General features: G+C 40.7%; 1 protein-coding gene across 7 annotated transcripts in view; it reads right to left on the minus strand.

Moving 5' to 3' along the window:
* Window positions 1-457: 457 nt before the first annotated feature.
* The window catches only part of LOC143154374 (SLIT-ROBO Rho GTPase-activating protein 1), a 58,671-nt gene continuing 39,315 nt past the window's right edge, over window positions 458-19,813 (minus strand). For all 7 annotated transcript variants that reach the window (XM_076326484.1, XM_076326487.1, XM_076326485.1 and 4 more), the window contains 12 exons: window positions 18,745-18,928; window positions 17,433-17,598; window positions 14,948-15,172; window positions 12,705-12,833; window positions 9,495-9,716; window positions 9,041-9,316; window positions 7,185-7,780; window positions 6,312-6,533; window positions 6,150-6,220; window positions 5,893-6,073; window positions 5,037-5,316; window positions 458-3,109 (listed from right to left, as the gene is read on the minus strand). In XM_076326484.1, coding sequence (XP_076182599.1) covers window positions 2,027-3,109; window positions 5,037-5,316; window positions 5,893-6,073; window positions 6,150-6,220; window positions 6,312-6,533; window positions 7,185-7,780; window positions 9,041-9,316; window positions 9,495-9,716; window positions 12,705-12,833; window positions 14,948-15,172; window positions 17,433-17,598; window positions 18,745-18,928 — 3,635 coding nt within the window. In that variant the 3' untranslated portion in view covers window positions 458-2,026. The remainder of the gene's footprint in view (window positions 3,110-5,036; window positions 5,317-5,892; window positions 6,074-6,149; window positions 6,221-6,311; window positions 6,534-7,184; window positions 7,781-9,040; window positions 9,317-9,494; window positions 9,717-12,704; window positions 12,834-14,947; window positions 15,173-17,432; window positions 17,599-18,744; window positions 18,929-19,813) is intronic.

Consider the following 19,813-nt stretch of genomic DNA (forward strand, 5'->3'; position numbering starts at 1 on the left):
ATTTTGTGTTTCAGTAGTAACACGCAGACACAAGTAAAAAGTAAATTGCGATTGCTATAAAATTGTTGTCTATCAGATTACAGATTGGAAAAATGAGAAAATTGTATAGACTCGAAACGTTTACCAAATGTAACGTATATTAGGTATTTTAAAGAAAATGCCGAGAATGGACGATTTTATACCTAATTATCTACATTTAATTAGTTTCTAAGTATAATTAGGAAATTGTGTCATTGCTTACACAAAAACGCGCGCGCGCGCGCAAAGAAAGAAAAACTGGAGAGAAGCGCGCGTCGATTAAGATTGATTTGAACTTTTGAGATAATGTAGGAAAATAACGTATTAGAAAATGTAATGTCACGAAGAAGAGAACGAGACTTACTACTTACCGTGGATGTCGAATTCACAGAAATTGCATTGAAAATGATCAAGATTATTGTTGCATGAACGGCCAATGTAGCCTGCAAGTTTCTTTATTGAATATCAGTAATCGTAACGGAGAATCGTCAAATTAGGCTCCTGCATCTGCTCAAAGGGTAAAATTCGACGTAAAAACGCAAGAAGAATAAATTACGCGTGAAATTACACTGAATCCTCTTGAAAATAACAATTCAGTATAAAGCGCAGGGAAATAATCTCGTAAAAACGCAACTTTTGTGAAAGAGATATAAAAAGAAACGCATCGTATGAATCGAGGTCTCGCGTATTCCTCCAACAAATATGATACAAATGGGAAAGGCGACAATCCATTGACTTCAGTATTCTTATTGCGGTGGATATAATGCGATAATATTCGTTTTAATATTTGATAAGTAACTATAAAGAGTATTACGTTAGTTACTCTAACTGAACTCGCAACTCTTACTTTGGATCGCGATCGTTTATGCGCGTTTCGAGTGTTTTCCTTTTCGAAATATAATTGCAGAATTTCTGCACATAGCATCGGGTTACTGTATGCGTATTATTCGATAAACGAGTACAATGTTTTAGTCGGTTACAGGAAAGGGTATGAATACGTCGACACGTTACATCGCTTGTTTCCTATTTCGTTGAATTTCATAGCAGAATAATCAGTACAGACCTAAGACAGACGACGTCGAACCGTTAAATACTCGTGCGTTATTGTACACTTATTATTATCGAATATATCGAACATCATTGTCATATAGTTCTTAATAATTAAGACGCCCGTGACATGTTATATATAATGTCTAATAATAATCGGGATTACTGTTCCAATTATCATTTCACTCATTCTCCTAAGAAACGAACTCCTGGAAAAGGCTTTTAAAACTCATACTCACTCGCGTGCATTTTAAAGGAACATCGTACACGTTTGTTGCAAACATTGTCATCCTGATATACGTTGAGAAGAAATATCCTTTGCAATAAATTACACGTATCGTCCAACGTACAAAATCGTAGCATTCTCTCTCTCTCTCTCTCTCTCTCTCTTGCGCTCACATTCTTGCGCTCACTCTCTTACGCTCACTCTCTTGCGTTCACTCTCTCGCGTTCACTCTCTCGCGCTCTCTCGTTTCGCGCTCATTCTTTCGACGGACAACTATTTAAACTCGAAATTGTATTTTCTTCGATGTATTTTCTCGCTCACACATTTCTCTCATCGTTTCTCTATCGTCGCTCGATGACTAGAAACATCGTTTCGCGGAATCATTTGGTAAAAAAATTATGCGAAAATGGAAAATAGTCGTAGAAAAAATAAACTCGGCCCGAGGGCAGCATCGGATCCCGTGTACGTACACACACACACCGCGCGGTGGGCTTTTACTCACGATGCGTTATTATACATATACCGAGGCACGGTGCTGCCTGCCCGGCTTTCCTTTCATCTTGGGTACAGTAACTAACGCGCTTCAAGTCCTTGCAATTGGGCGGAGTACCTGGTCAATGGGGGAGTCGATGGTAAATCTACGCGCGTTTGGGGATCGTTACTCGAACACGCATGAATCGCTGCTGAAAATAAATGTTCCTCGCTGCTTGAATCCTCTCGACTATCTGGCAACAATTAATTCGTTTGTTCGGCGCTTTGCGCCTGTTTCTCGATCTTCCTCGCGAGCTCGGGGCTCATGTGCGGATGCGGAAATGGCAACACCGGTTTCTTAAGGATCGTCGGCTTCAATTTCACCTGCGGTTTGAACGAAGATACCTGGCTGCCGCCGGTTAGATGCATGTCGGCGAATTTCGCGACGATCTTCGGCGTGGAACGCGGTGGTAACGGTGACCTTATCGGTATCGAGTCCGAGATCTGATTGGAGCTTGCCGATCTGACCATCTCCTCGGGTTCCTGTTCGGCCTCGTCCCCGGTTTCCAAGCGTTTCAGTTTCGACGCCTCTGGATTCGTCTTGGTGTTCTTTTTCAAAGTGCATTGATTCTGTTTGGCGAATCGTTCCGCGGCTGTGCTCATGTCGGGCGATTCGGGTCCCCCCGTTGGCGAGGTTGCCGCTTCGGCTCGGCTCGGTTGAACGGGGGGAGTAGTGGTCTCCTCGTCGGAGCTGCTCAGACTGTTCGACGAGGCGGATTTTTTGCTCGCGTCCTGCGCCGACAACGGCAGGTCCATCACCAGGTCCGGCGTGTGCTTTTGACGCATCTCGCGGAACTCTTGGGAACTACGGAAACTCTTCTGATTAGGCGGTGCCGGTGGGTTCAGTTGGGTCTGGGAGGTGGCGCGTCTCTGCCATAGTTCTCGATTCGCGGAGAAGGTCGGTTGCTCTTGGAGTTCCTCCCCCCCTTGAGCGAGCGGGTTGCTCGCTTGAAGGGAGTTCCCGGTGGTCTGTTGCACGTTGTCCCCCATGCTTTGGGATTTCCAGTGTTGCTTCCTGCTGGTCCCACGCTTCGATCCACCGTCCATGTTCATTAAGGAGATACGTTCCGCTTCCTCGCCGCTTTCTTCGTTGCATTGTTGTTGTTGTTGTTGTAGCTGTTGTTGCTGTTGCTGTTGAATCGACGATTCGGTCAAGTTCGACGTCTTCTCGTTCTCGGCATTGTTAGCAACGATGACAGTCGGCACGGTGTCAGCGCGATGCTCCGAACCGAAGACGTGTTTCTCCTTCTCGGGCGTAGAGACCTTTGCCACTCGAGACGCGCACTCCTGAAAATAGTTCGACGGTTGAAACGACACGGATCTTCGTTGAAAAAGTTTCCTCTTTCTCGTCGCGATACGTTCCGTTACACAATGAACGTTGAGTAGGATTTTCAGGGGGGTTGGCGAGGAGAAAGAAAGAGAGAGAGAGAGAGGTGGGGAGGGAACTAATGACCCTTTTCAAGTTACAAACCATGTATGCATATTGCAACGGAAATGCACAAATTATTTTCTGTGTCGTTACGCATACGTAGTGCCCTGGAACTTTATCGCAGAGTGGGAAGTAACCAGAACTCTCTGCGTTTTATCACAGACTTCCATTATACCCAATGTGTGCGTGGTAGTATGCTAAGTTGTTATTTCTAGTATTTCAAGATCGATGATTTACACGTAGAGCTACAATAATAACAACCTGAGAGTTTTTTTTTCTTTTTTTTTTTTAAAGCGAATCGGTTCGTGGCCGAATGCCAAGTGGCGGCCGATCGGTACAGATAATTTTCCACAGGGATAGATAAACGTAGAAATCGTGGAAAGAAGAAAATAATAAACGTGTCCATCTATGATACAATAAGTAGCAGCGAATTCGTTCGAAATACGTTAAGAGGCTATAAAACTATACAGGTGATTAAAATGTTTGTTTTTTACCTGCATGCGTTAATGTGTGAAAATAGGGAAACGAATAGGCCACGGGTGCACAAAGATCGATGTTCATGCCAAGGTAGGATTAAAAACTGCTCGTAAAACCGACAATGAATAGGATGAATACAAGCAGGCAAACGTGTAAACATTAAAAACAGGCCGCTGCGTCGCGATACCTATCTTTCTACGGATGCCGATTACGAAGTTAATATTAACTTGGACTTGGGGAGGGTGAGATGTTTTTTACTCACCTAGGCCAAAAGAATATCCGCTGGATAAGTAGACTCTGCGAGTAGCATTCCCTTTTCGGTTTCGTCTATAGACTGAAATTGTTTTACAGAATGCTAGGATTCACAAACCAACCGAACTGTTAAACAGAGGCAGTCCTTCAATGTAAACGAAAAACACAAACGACAGAACCACACGACACTGGCAGCAGTTTTATCGAACAGTTTTTAGTCCGTTTCGCCCACTACCTATGTACGTGAAACTTTTCTTGTCAACTAAAGGCTGACTAAACGTATATCTGGAAAAACAGTAACCATCCCAACTATTAACATCGAAAGTCGTAATCGATACAAAAAGAAAAATATCTGGCACAAGACACAAAGGACACAAGGCAGAGACACAAGACAAAGAGACCAAGGCACATGCAGCAACAAACACGTATATTTCTATTTTATTTACAAATGTATCGTACAAATGATTACAGCTAATCGAGACACTACCATCTCGGGTAATGATAAACTTAACGTAACTTTCGATTCGTCTCCAGGTTCGCCGGTTCGCTATTTGGTAAAAATAAATGATACCCCGTCGATCCTCGAATCACAAATATATAATAAAACGAGATCGTGACGAGACATTCGATTCGTTGCGTGTCTTTCGTTATAAAAAATCTGGAACAATTCTCGGCTTCGCTCGTAATCGATACGTATACGAATAAATAATAAAACTCCTCCTCGTTTACGATCGATCGATCGATCGATCGATTTTGGTCCCGCGAAACAAAAGCAATGCTGATTTCTACGAGGTGCTATGTGCAGGCAACGAGGAGTCCTTGGTGCCTTAAAACGGCACCGTGCATTCCAATCTTTCGTTGCTCTATTGCGTTCAAAGGAGGAACAAAATTACAGCACAACAGCCATGCACTTATGCCTAATGTTTACATTTTCCGAGTGCGCCGCAAAGAATGTACAAGCAGACAAATTGTAAGGAGAGATCAACAAAAAAAAAAAAAAAAGAAAAAAAAAATAGTCGAATACGTGTTCGTATACTAAACAGTGGTTTCCAATACCTCTCGACTGATGATCGGTTGCGTCGATGAGATGCAAGGGACACTTGTCACGACCGCTGGTACAACACCGCTGTTCCCGCTATTGTCCGTCGCGATTATATTCATGGTTGTCGTCGGGACGTCGGACGCCGCACCGGAGGACCAAGTGGTTGGATTGCCGGATGGTCCCATCAGCGGTGAATTGTTACTCGATAGAACACTGTCGGCGGAGCTCGAGGTTCTTCTTCTCATCGATTCTTCGCTCGACGACTTCAGTAGTTCCTTTTCGCGTTCTTCGTCCCTGAACAAACACGACAACCACGTTTACATACGGTGGAATTGGTCAACGAGAACGAATCGCAGCTGTCGAAAGCAGACACCTCGAGCATCTCCCTTTTAAAGAGACTTTTGCCTCCTCGCGTCCGGAGGAGGAACGTTAAGCGATCGATTCTCCAATTACCAAACTATCACTCCTGCTACACCCTAATTGTTAGAAGCTTTTTTCGTCACTTTCCAAGTTCCGTGTTTAATCCTTTCCGTGGACGATACTGTATCGTTTCACGAGAGCACAATGGATCGCGTAAAGAGACCGCGACCGCGACCGCAACCGAGTAGAAAACGTCCATTAGGAAAGGATTAAAAAGGAAGGAGGCAAGTGGCCGATGCGAAAGCTAGTCGAATCGTAAAAGAATCGTTCGAGGAACGATTGTACGATAGTATCGTGTTTATTTTTTTTTTCACAGCTCGTCGAAAGCAAAACACCCTCGATTCGTCCGAGTTTCTTCCCTACTGGGCTAGGAAATTTAGTCACGGATTCAACAGAAAGCATTTCCGAGGTAAATAATTTGCCATTTGCGTGTGATTGAGTCGCACTTACTTTATCTTGATCATAATATATTTATCGGGAATAAGCCCCTCTCTACCAGCCAAGGCACCTCGCCACCAGTCATTACTGACTTGTGTGTATAGAGTCAAGGTATCCCCCTTTTTGAAGCTTAACTCTCTTTCGGACCTTGCATTGAAATCGAATTGCGCTGTGGCTTCGAGGTTTTCCGATTCTGGGAATACACAAAACGAACGTAGATCGCGCTCTGTTGGATTCCGAACTACGGATGAAATTTATTTACCACTCACCGTCCTCGGATGGATACACCTCGGAGTCCATATCCTCCTGGACCTGGTCCGTTGGCGAGTCACCCACGTCTCTGAAACGAAAAATTCGATCGTTAGTTACGCGTTACGACGAACAACGTTCGCTGGTAACGTCTTGGTAACGTTCGCTAGGTGTACACTTACACGTCGTCCGGTTCTCTACTAATGTATTTTTCGTACTGAGTACCTCCAATGTCCTCCGGGAATATCTCTTCGCAGAACGTGATGATGTTTTTGATCAATTCGTTTACTTGGTTTTGGTACTGCACTTGATCCTTGTCTTCCGGGACCGGAACCAATGTGGGACCGAAGCAGATCGCCAGGTTGTACGGGTCCATCATGTTCTCGTCCGAGAATTCGGAGAGGCTTTTGTAAAAAGAAACGTCGATTCGTTGTAAGATATTAATTTTTATAATACTCGATATATGTAGGTATTTTATAATACCTTAAATTTTAGTTTATTTATCGAGGGTATCGAAGCAGACACGACTTGCGTTCGGAGAATTTTCTTTTCTACTTTTTCGAGATTCGCGGTTACGGTCGATACGTGCAAACATTTTTTTGGTCAACTTGACGCGTTCACTTAACAACAACGACAACTCTAGTATTATTAAAGGAAATTACAATAAAAAAATTCGCGTAACGCCCTTTTAAATATACTAATAAGCGCAACAAATTTCAATTCAACACGTCGCATACTTCTCTTAAGAAAAAAAAATTATAAAGATTATATTTCTGCATTTGAGGACCACACACGTGAGCCTTGATCGAATACAAAGAACAATAAATGGTGTGGAAAATTGTCGATTCTCGTGGACTCGATTCAGCCCAATTTCGAGACTAAAATCTTCGCATAATCGTGTCCGATAGAATAATGTTTGCGCGTGTTAATAAATGTAAAACGAGACGCAACACCTGACCAAGAAAATGTCTTCTCGATGGATCAAAGATCCCGATTGAATTACACCGCTCTGAATTTACGAACCGACCCGATAGAAAATAACTAACGATACTCACTGATTGAGAAAGGCGAAAAGATATCGCATTACAATGACGACCGGTCTTGGAAGACTCGATATCAGTTCCTTCATCTTGTTAACGAACTCCTGTTTCGATTCCAATTGCGCCAATTCCATGAGATGTTCGAAGTAAATGATTGGAAATAGTGGTTCCCTCAGCTCTCTCAAATAGAGCTTCAACACACCGGCAACGCTGTTGATGTCCGAGGCGTCCGTGACATCGGCCAAGGGATCCTCTCCTCTCTCGAACCATTCTCGAAAGTTGTTAATCTCCACTTGGGATCCGGATACTCGAAATATACCTTGATGATGGAGCCCGTACAAATTGATCACTCTGATGCAACTCTTCATGATCAGAGGTATCTCCTGATTGGTGCTTTCCAAGTATTCCTCCAAAGAGCCACCGAACAATTTCGGCTGACCGTTCATCTGCAATCGGCCGATTCGTTTCCTTCGGGCCTGTTTCTGCTTTGTCGTCGATATTGATGGATTCGGGCTGGCAGTGGAACCGTCCAATAGGCTCTGTCGAATGTATTCCTGTTTCGCGTCTAGTCTGGCTATTCTCGAAGTTCCAAGAAGGTATTCCCTGAATTTCTGTAAAATTCCACCCGCGAGTGTTCCATTATCGTAACTGAAAAATTGTGCGGTAAAACTATGGAAAATATCTAATCGAGTGTGTGAGTTTCATTCGTTTTACACTTAATTCACTTACAACGACTCAGTCCTCGATCTCGTATGGAAAATATCTAATCGAGTTGTGAATTTCATTCGTTTTACAGTTAATTCACTTACAACAACTCAGTCCTCGATCTCGTATGGAAAATATCTAATCGAGTTGTGAATTTCATTCGTTTTACACTCAATTCACTTACAACAACTCAGTCCTTGATCTCGTAATGCAAATATCTAATCGAGTTGTGAATTTCATTCGTTTTACAGTTAATTCACTTACAACAACTCGGTCCTCGATCTCGTATGGAAAATATCTAATCCAGTGTGTGAATTTCATTCGTTTTACACTTAATTCACTTACAACAACTCGGTCCTCGATCTCGTAAACAAAATTCGGTTGTTATTTCTTTCGAACGATGAATTTATGTAACGAACAGCTGTTAATGAGACAAATTTGCAGATACGACGTAACAACGTTCAAGGTCACATGTGGTAAGAAAGATTACAACAACGGTATGTCATTTTGTCCACTTCCAACACGTACGAGATTTTCTTTATGTATTTAATTCTTAACTTCGCGCAAGTGCAAACATTGCTACGCCCTAGCGTTAAAGTCGTCTTCGTAATTGGATGTTTATTGCAATTTTTTTTAGCGCGCGTAAGTTTCAGAAACGTTGCACACGTACACAAAGTTTATAATAAAAGTGCACAATTTGGGAAGTGTACGCGTATACCGATAAATAGTTTTGTATACCAAAACACTTACTGATGGAATACTTTGGTGGAAGTATTAAGCAAAAGTTCTTAAATGTCGCAAGAGTTACAAATATGAAATCTAGACCCCGGTATATTCAATTCAATTGTCTACTTTACGTCGGATGATACATTTTCAAAGAATGTATATTTCTTTTCTTGGCAATACAGCTAGAAACACAATTACGTCGAAAGTTTTGCAGGTAATGATCAATAATAAATGTAAATTTATTATTCGTGGCGGTGAACATCGTGTAAATTCGTATATTGTGTTACGTATATTCTTTTACGAATACAAGTATCGATTTTTTTATGTAAGTTGGTTAAAATTGAATCGTAGTAGGGTGTAAAATAAGAATTGGTCCATGCATTTACGCAAACCTTTCGATCGAAATTTGTTTCATTCCGTATGCTCGCGATCGAACTTACCGTGAGGTAGAATTCTTCGGTTTCTTGTCTGTCGGCTCTGAGCTTAATTTGCAATGTTTCTGGAGGCCTCGAAGTGGGCATGGCGTTCTCTCCGAAATATCTCGAGCAATCGTAGTCTTTCGCAGTCAACATCTCCAACAGGCTAGCCTCCGCCGTTTCCAATGTTTTCCAAACTTCTTCGGATTCGGTTCTCAAAGACGTCACTCTTTGTTGCAGTTGCGTTAATCGTTGTTCCATCTCGGCGTGCAACAATTTTTGCAATTCGGGCTCAGGAGTCTACGCGAACAAAAGAATACACGCACAGTGGTGTTTAATAGAGTTCGTGGAATCGAGTTTGGTAACGCTTGAACAATCCTACTTTTCCTATCGCTATACAGAATTTAAATAAATGTACACGTGAACGCGATCTACCAAATTGAAGCTTAAAACGTGAGCAATTCGACGCTTCGAGTACCTCGTCTCCTCGTTGTCCTTGGAATTCGAATTTTTTGGGAATCATGAAAGCAGAATGATGAGACTCCAGAAACCTCTGTTTGTCCGCCCTGGAGTCCAGAGCACCAACACAGGCAGCCAATTGTTCAGCACCCGACTGCAACGAACGTTGTCTGCCTTCCTCCGCGCTGCAATGCATCAACAACGCCCTAGCGATGCAATTGTGAAATCCGAAATCCATACACTGGAAGAACAGTAACCAAGAATCAGCGTTTCCAACAGAACTTTAACAATGGTTTGTATTGGAATTTTGTAACGCGAGATTAATAGGGCAATATTCAGATGGATTGGTTAAAAAATGTTACAATTTTATTTTCATATCGAAATTTTGCAATTTGAGTACTTTCTCGAAGCTCGAAGTCAGACTTATCCATACTGTGTACAGAGAGTTGTATCGATGCATAGTAAGTTGGTGAATTAATTAAGAATTGTCCGACAACGAAAGCCTAAAAGATGAAAATTTCCGATTTCTGTTATTGTAAGAATCGATATTCATTTATAAACATTTTTTGAAAAACGCTCCAAAAGTATTCGGCCATCTGGTCACTTTTCCTTCTTTCTTTCTTTCTTTTCTATTTTTCTGGTTTTAAACGATATCTCAAGGTCATCGATACCTTTTTAAACGATAACCCATATTTGTCCGTAGGGTTTACAATGCTCGAGATAATTACATCGGAAGGTATTTCGACTTTTCTAAATATTCACCCGGCAGATCGAATTACGCACTGTACGTGGTATCAACACGATGGTTGTACGGCACATTATTCGACATGTGCAAGGGTATAATTAGATAGAATGTTTAGTAGTCGTTGGATTGGCCCACGCAGAACGGTAGAGTGGCCACCTTGTTCTTCCAACATTATTCTGTTGGATTATTATCCATGGAGTAAATTGAAAAATATCGTTTATCAAGATGAAACAAAAAAAAAAAGAAAAAAGAAACCACTATACCGAACGATACGAAGGAAAAATATTTATGCTGCAACTTGTATCTCTGTGTATCTTTGAGATACGAACCGAATATCGAACCGTATATATCGTGTATTTAATACGACAACACCTTCTTCGTCGACTGCTCAAATTGAATAGAGTGTTTATAATATTTAGGTAACTAAATAAATTGTCAAGTGGTACAGTAAATGAGAATAGTCAATTCTTCAATTATTTCGGACAGTATGGGTTTCTACGCGTGTGCAACTGTCCTGTACAAGTTTCAAGGTGTTGTCGAATAAATGATGAATTCTCTATTAGTGTCGATAACGCAAAGATATTTTTTATCGCGTATACCGCACCACCAAGTAATACTTTAAGTAAGCAAAAGCCGGTTAGATGTTTCGGTCAACTCGAACGATTCAGTGACCCACTGCTGAGTTGCGTACAGGGTATCGCGAAGCCAGGTTAGTGCTCTATTAAGCCGCGTTCAAACTGTTACAACAAAGGTGTCTATCGTTGTTGCAAGAGAGCGCAGACACGCGCGAATTCCTTTCGATTTTTCCGTGTACGTTTCACAGTATTCGTTGTATCGGCCTGAACGAGACTTATATGTTACAATTTTATTTCAATATCGAAATTTTGCAATTTAAGTACTTTCTCGAAGCTCGAAGTCAGATTTATTCATACTGTGTACAGAGAGTTGTATCGACGCATAGTTAGTAAGTTGGTGAGCTGATTAAGAACTCTCCGACAGCGAAAGCCTAAAAGATGAAAAGTTCTGATTTCTGTCATTATGTATATATACGCCGATAGTAGTCATCGTTACGTTTTCAATTAAATTTTAAAAAATAGAGTATACGAGCAATTCTTTCAACCAATTATTACCAATTATTCGCGTCACGATTAACAACTTAACCGTGACACAGGAAACACGTTTATCGATACGTCGATTTATCTTGACAATGCGACAAACTTTGCTAGAAATATTTCATATCTTCGAGTACACGATTAAAGGAGAATCATTAAACAGAACGATTCATTTACCGATGAATTATCACCGAAAGAAAAGTACAACGGACTGTGGCAATTATTCTTCGCGTTTAACATTTCGTTTTACAAACAAGTTGTGGTATGTATAATTAGAAGGAAATGTTCTCGAATATCTGCATAGTTATTTTAATTTATCGCTTTCCGTAGCGTTTGTTTTCTCACGCGAATGTATAAGAATGAACGAATATTTGTTCATGAAAGAAATGCGTTCTCGAGGCGTGCATAAGTAAGTATGCAAATTTTCAAACAGTTATCAATTTCGAACAACGGTTGGGCAAACAATTCATAGATACATCGATTTTTTAACGCTATTGGGTTAAAAGTTCTTAACAAGAATGGTACATTACAGGAAGAATTTGAATTTTTCTTATTTCACGATGCAACGATATACTTTTTATTTTTTTTTAAAGTTTACAGACTCGTGCTTAGAATTGGAATAGTTTCAGCTTTTAGTAAAACTTAGACGTGTAAATGTATCCTTTGTGTTTGCGTGTCTTGTACATTAGTTAGCGTTTAATGGAGGTTTTCTTCTAATGGAGGAAAACGTGGATAATAATTTATACAATCAAACGTTCCTTTCTATCGATGCATTGTTCATCAAAGTGCAACGAGAGAGGAATATACAATCCATCGCACCGGTCTATATACACTTATATGATATGTCAAGAAAGACTAAAGTGATCCAAGAGAAACTTGGATTAACGAATTTATTAGGAAACTCTTTATTAACGAATTATCAATGTCTAAAATCTATGAATGTATTAATTTCTAAACTGTGATATAGGTGTGAAATTTATACGTACGTGGACTTTTCTAATAATTATCGCATATTCTCTTCGTTGTACGTTACTCGTAAACGAATCTAAGAGTACTTACGAACAGTTCCGTATTTACAAGATTATCGAAAGCTCTACTATTGCACAATATTGCAAGTCTGCGAGACGTGGTACGTAGACTTTTGCGAACGACTGTACGTAACTCGTACAGGAGCGTATAGTCGTTCGGGTGTTTGTGATAAAAAAAACTGAGAAACTGGGGCAGAAGGAGCGTCGTTCGTATCGGTTTTAATTTGTCCACGAAACGAGATCTTATCTGGCTCGTTCGTAACGTAAAATTTCGAGATTTCGATGTCACCCGTTTCGTAACTCGGTGTCGAGTACTATTGGTACGCAATAGTGTTGGAACTTACGTCAATGAGATCCGACAGATCGTCTACAAAGTACTTGTGTATTGTCGTATTCGATGCCTCGAGACACAATATGTATTCGTTTCTCGCTTTCAGCGCCTTCAGCTTCGCCTCTTGGTACTTGTTCTTTCTCTGAAACGAACAACGAGATCAATTGTAATTTACGTTACGTTATTTAGGAGGTATTAGATACAATAACAGACCTAACGACCGAACATCGAATACACGACGAACGATAAGAAACGGTATTGCATTTGTGCGTAGAATCGTACGAATGGACGAGCACTTTTGGTGCGAATACACACGAAACGTCTTTCTCGAACCGTTGTCTTCCCTCTGGAGCCTCGAACCGATTCCTCTCCGATTTTCACAAAGGACTACGGAACAATCGTTCGACCACGAAGCCAATATTCCAATATCAGCGGAAAGAAACGATGCTCGCGGTCTGCAGACTAGACACTCGTCGACGTGTCCGTGTTAGTTGTAAGTAAAGCGTAAAAGAGGGCGAGTTCTACGTGGAACGACTAATCGCGCAACATTCACCAACGCTCCTAAGCATCACTGCTATTGGAATCAGCAGTTTTGTCTACTCGGTTAAAAATAGATTCAATTCTCTCCAAGTGACATCTTCACCTAGAATTGTCTCGGTCTTGGGGGACCTAGATTCAGATTTCGGAACGATCGATCTTGAAGCTTCAACGAGATACACTTTTCAATGGTTTTCTTTCTTCCCCTATTGAAAACAAAGAAAGATTGTATTTCGGGGTAGGTATAGAGGAGAGTGTAACGCGTAGTGGTCGATTGGTTCGATTGCGAGATGCACTGTGGCACCGTTAGAGCACAGGTACCGTTTCCGGAGCAACGGTGATACCGATGGTTAGGTGTCTTCTAGGTCTCTTGGTCTCGTCCTCGATGGGATTCTGCGAAGGATCGGTGATCAGAGTGAGTCCAAAGTAACTTATCTTGCAACTGCTGGAGACTAGAACGAGAGTAGAACGAGAGTAGAGACTGGACGAGAGACTGGAAGACTATTCTGAGTCGAACTTCTTGGTAGTGGTAGATACTAGAGAGTAGTATCGGTTACTAGAGAATACTAGAGACACTAGATAGTGGTATTGGTTATTAGAGAGTACTAGAGATACTAGATAGTAGTGAGTCCAAAGTAACTTATCTTGCAACTACTGAAGACTAGAACAAGAGTAGAGACTGGACGAGAGACTAGAAGACTATTCTGAATCGAACTTCTTGGTAGTGGTGGATACTAGAGTAGTATCGGTTACTAGAGAGTACAAGAGATACTAGAGAGTAGTATCGGTTACCAGAGAGTACTAGAGATACTAGAGAGTAGTATCGGTTACTAGAGAATACTATAGACACTAGAGAGTAGTATCAGTTGCTAGAGAGTACTAGAGGTACTAGATAGTAATATCGGTTACTAGAGAGTACTAGAGAGTAGTATCGGTTACTGGAGAGTACTAGAGAGCAGTATCGGTTACTGGAGAGTACTAGAGAGCAGTATCGGTTACTGGAGAGTACTAGAGATACTAAAGAGTAGTATCGGTTACTGGAGAGTACTAGAGAGTAGTATCGATTACTAGAGAGTACTAGAGATACCAGATAGTACTATCGACAACAAGAAGTGGTGTCACCGTTAGAGCCCAGATACCGTTTCCGTGTTGTCCCCGAGGGCAACGGTGATACCAATATTTAGGTATCTTCTAAGTCTCCTGATCTCGTTCTCGATGGGATTCTGCGGAAGATCGATGATCGAAGTGAGTTCAAAGCGACTTATCTCGCAACTTACTACGCTTACTACGGAAAACAGGGTCCTAACGAATCTTCGACATCCCCCCAGGTTTCTGGCATCCCTTCGTAGCCCGGTTCGCGCGTGGCGTTCCACTCGTACCTGACCATAGAGATCAAAGCAACCTTTAACGCGGTGATTCGAAGCCGGACCGGATACCTATAACCGTGGGGTTAGGAGGTTCTAAAATTAAAACGAGGGCCACGACGTTTCGACGTCGGATGAATGAAATCGTAGTTTATTCAGCGCGAGGATACACGAGACTCGGGTAGCGTGTCTTCAACGCGAGAACTCCGTGACGGAAATCGATACTCCGTGTCGCGAAGTAAGTACACTCGACCCCACCAGGGTCAGGCAGCGGCTCGAGACTCGAATCGAAACACGAACGACGACCACCGGTCTCTACCTCTGGCCTTGATACACGGCGTACACCTTTTCTTACCTTGTTCACTTCCTTTTCGATGAGCTTGTACTTTTTGCTGCGCGCAAGCTTCTCGGGCGGGGCGATCGCCACTTCGAGCTTGCTGCGCTGCTGCTCGGCGACGCGGAGCTTCGTTTCCGCTTGCCTCGACTCCGCCTGGTAAGCCTGGTACGTTTTCATCGTTGTATGGAGCTCGTGCAGCACTCGGAGGATCTCCTCGTGAGTCTCGTAACCTATTTCACGGCACTGGAAATCGAACACGGGAAATCATCATTTTCTCCACACGGTGACAACGTCCTTCGACTCGGCGCTAAACTTTGTCCCTTGCGCTCATCTTGGAGAGAGTTATCCTCACCATCTCACGGAACTGCCCTCACCGAGAGTACGCGGAACGATATTTCTTTAACCAGGGACAGGGAACATTTCATTCCAATTGAAAATTCGTAACAACGATTTACTTACGATGTTCGTTCGATTGAACGATCGAGATTTTATTTTTATTCACGTTACGTTGTGCAATTTGTACTCGAATTTTTGTCTCGCGAATCAGAGTTGAAAAACAACTTTTCTATTTTATTCTTAATTCCAAACTCGTGTCCCGTAGACCGCGCTAAATTTACCATAATTTAGTTAATTTTTATTCACGTTTCGTTGTACAATTCGTACTCGAATTTTTGTCTCGCGAATCAGAAACATTATCTCTCAAATCTTTCTATTTTATTCTTAATTCCAAACTCGTGTTTCGTAGACCGCGTTAAATTTACCGTAATTTAGTTAATTTTTATTCACGTTTCGTTGTACAATTCGTACTCGAATTTTTGTCTCACGAATCACAGTTAGAAAACAATCTTTCTATTTTATTCTTCATTCCAAACTCGTGTCCCATACACCGCGCTAAATTTACCGTAATTTGGTCAATTTAAAACGATGGATACTTTTATCGGTGTGAAACATAAAATATATATCGAGTATGCCGACCGAACGTTTTGAATAATGTGTCACGTATATGACATTGAATCACGGGATCGTATATTCGTACAGCCGTCACGAACGTGTAACGTTGGACGCGTGGCTAGTTATAGCGAACGTGTTAAAATTCTAGCACAGTATTAAACTTGAACCGAGTGTTCTTGGTTATTTAGAAAAGTTTGGAACGCGTGTTCTTAGTTATTTAGAAAAGTTTGGAACGCGTGTTCTTAGTTATTCAGAAAAGTTTCGAACGCGTGTTCTTAGTTATTCAGAAAAGTTTGGAACGCGTGTTCTTAGTTATTTAGAAAAGTTTGGAACGCGTGTTCTTAGTTATTTAGAAAATTTTCGAACGCGTGTTCTTAGTTATTTAGAAAAGTTTCGAACGCGTGTTCTTAGTTATTTAGAAAAGTTTGGAACGCGTGTTCTTAGTTATTTAGAAAAGTTTCGAACGCGTGTTCTTAGTTATTTAGAAAAGTTTCGAACGCGTGTTCTTAGTTATTTAGAAAAGTTTCGAACGCGTGTTCTTAGTTATTTAGAAAAATTTGGAACGCGTGTTCTTAGTTATTTAGAAAAGTTTGCAAAGCGACTCGTTGCCTGTACCACGACCGATTCGAAAACAATTGAAATTAAATACCGTTAAACCGTGTACCACATTACTTTACATCGATTCTCGTACTTTGTATCGTTAAAACGGAAAATATAGAAACGCAAACATTTTATCGGAGATTTCCACCCGGAACCTTTTCTTACTATTGATACAATAGCAGCGAACACGTATAGTTCACAACTATATCTTTTGCAAATGACGCGAATTTCCTAGGTTTCGTTGAACGTCGATTGTCACGTCGTTGAAAGTGTAACGTTCGATACGCGTTTAGAAATACCTGACAACCAGATATGATTAACGTCGTACGGTTTGTTTTTGTATTTATTATCCCGTACGATTCAAATCCCGCGCGCTTCTGAACTCCTTTTAAATTTTTTATTCGCCACGGAAGACGCGTCTCGTTTGTTTTACTTGCACAATTTTATACCGGTAAATGTGTACATGGTGAGATTCGCGGATCGTGAACGGGGAGAAGTGAAATTCGGAAAGAAACTCGCGGACGCGTAAAGGGTGCATCGAAAGGAACGGTCTTGACCAAAATAGAAAACGTTATACGTATTAGCGAGGTGAACGAATCTGGAGAGTGGCAAATAATCCAAGAAGAAGCTGGTAGATCGAAAACCGAGGGAAGTACACATCCGAGGAACGAAACCGTTTATCTCGGTTTCGATAATCGAATAACGCGTTGCTTCTCGACGATCGATCCAACGAAGAATAAACATTAACAGGAATTACATTTCTCTGCAACGCCTGGTACATCGTTTCGTGATCTTTTTTTTTATTTTCGTTGGATTTATTTCGATCCTTTGGAATTACAACGGATGCATCTCCAACGAGAAACTGAAAGGAACGAACTTCTTCGAGCGAACGAGAAGTTCAACTCTTTTGAAATATTTGGAAAAACAGCCGATACGATAGATCCATACTCACACGTTTGTATATCCGTTGTACGTCTTCCATCACCTGATTGAGACGACTCACGAGGTGCGTACTGTAAACTTCCGAAAGAGCTGCGTGATCTCTGCTTAAGGATTTTGTCTCGTTGATAAGTTGCTGCCAGCAAGCGTAACTGGAGAATAGAGGCCACTGTTCTCGCCTAAAAATTCGGATCGTGCTACAAATTCCAAGACTCGTACCTACGCGATCGTGCATATGTATATATTTCTACGATAGACGTCGAGGGCTGCGTGTCAATTAAAATAAGTATCGTTGGAATATTTTTGTCGATGATTAAGTTTTATCACCGTAGGCGAGAAACTGATACCGGAAAGATATTATTGGCTCGGTTGGTGTGGAAAAAGTGTGTCCGACGTTGACGGTGTTTTTACGAGAAATTTCAACAGATTCAGGACGCGTGTAACACAAACCTCTCGAAACAACGAACGACGCGTCTCGATGAACCGTGGGCGTACATCTAGAGCTTTCTAACTGATAAACTACGGATTACTTGTCTATATTATTTATCGGAAAAATTGTATATCACTTTGCTCTTAACGACGAATACACAATACGTAACGTATTAGTATCGTTAACGATATAAAGTATCGTTTCTAGTTTAATAAATACGAAGTTATATCGCAGAATTGAAAAAGAATAGTCAAATTGTGCACGAAGGTGATTAGATAATTGAACTTTCATAAATTATTTATGTATATATAAATAATATATTATATATCTACCATTAAATAAATAAAGGTAGTATATAAATTATTTATATATATATATAATTATATATAAATTTAATTTAAAAATTAAATGCACATATACATATATTTAATTATAAATACACATAATATTATAATATAATACTATTAGTATTATATAGTATTATAATATTATACTATTAGTATACTATATTTAATACTACTAATACTAATAATATGTATATTGGGTGTAAAAGGTTTAATTGGTTAATCAAAATTTAGATTTCATATAGGAATGAATACGTGACAAACGTTAAAAATTGACGTTATTTAACGTCTCTACCGCAAAATTTAGAATTGAACTTTTCACGGAATTGTTGTCTACATTTGTAAAAATCCGATGCAGTGATTCGTCGAGGGTACGACGAACAAACCGGCGAAACCCGAGCGTTGAAATGTCTCCGACGGTTAAGATCGAAAAGTGAAATAAAAAAAAAAGAAAAGAAAAGAAAAGATCGGAGTGGCCCATATACGGGTAGCCATGTGGCAAGTGGTTCGGCAGATGTTCGAAAAATCAACGTTAAAAGCTGAATATGTACTTTTGCTTTTGCTCCTTGTGCCTCAGCTGTATGCTCCTGGCCATCTTGTCGAGGGATTTGCTGTAATCGAGCTCCAGCTCGGCCCTCTTTCGAAAAAAGTCTTGAAGTTCGGCCACAAGGGCGACTTGTGCCTCCATCCTGACATCGAGACATCTCAGCTGTTCGTTCAGCTGCAGCCGTATGTCTGAAAGAGGAAAGCAAAACAGGGAAGATAAAGACCCGACGCCTACTTCGTTTTTCGATAATCGATCGGTGGATTGAGTTCACCGCAACACGTTTCGTGTTACAGGTGCAATTCACTGCCGAGAGAAACTAACACTCAAAAGCTACGAAATCTTGCCCTTCGTTTTGCTTTATTACGTACATCCATCTCGTGTACACGAGTAAATGTTCTCTAGGGCTCCGTTACCGGGACTTTCTATGTATAATATAGAATATTATGTATACAGGGGATGAACTACGTTTCAAAAGTAACGGATTACTCGTCCACATTATTCATCGAAAGAATTGTAAATTTGCTCTTAAAGATGATTAGTACGCGATACGTAACGCATTAGTATCGTTAACAATACAAAGTATCGTTTCTAGTTCAATAAGCACAAAGTTACATCGCAGAATTGAAAAAGAATACTCAAATTGTCCACGAAGGGGATTAGATACTGACAAACATTGATTGATTGTATGTAGTAACATAAGAAATTTAATTGTACTTTGCAAAGGGTAAAACCTCTTTTAGTATTATTAAAATACTTGTTTTACGTCTCGTTTAATTTTTCCTCGTTTGACAAGAGGAAACAATGGACGGTAAAATTAAATAAATATTCTTGTACGAAACAGCAAATCGTACCAAACGATTAATCTTTCTTCTTTTTTTTTCTTTTTTCAAGTTAATGCGCAGCAGTGTAAAATAAAATAATACAAAAGTGTCGAGCTTGGGAATACGGATTGGTTGAAAATTTGTTTAGAAATCGAAAAAGGTGTGCTTTTGTGGCTGTTATTCGTTACCGACGCAACTAACGAACGAAACCCGATATCCAAACTGTGATCTTCCTCCTATGGTTTGTATTCG

The sequence above is a fragment of the Ptiloglossa arizonensis genome, chromosome 14 (assembly GCF_051014685.1).
Source record: "Ptiloglossa arizonensis isolate GNS036 chromosome 14, iyPtiAriz1_principal, whole genome shotgun sequence".
In the NCBI taxonomy this organism is placed as follows: domain Eukaryota; kingdom Metazoa; phylum Arthropoda; class Insecta; order Hymenoptera; family Colletidae; genus Ptiloglossa; species Ptiloglossa arizonensis.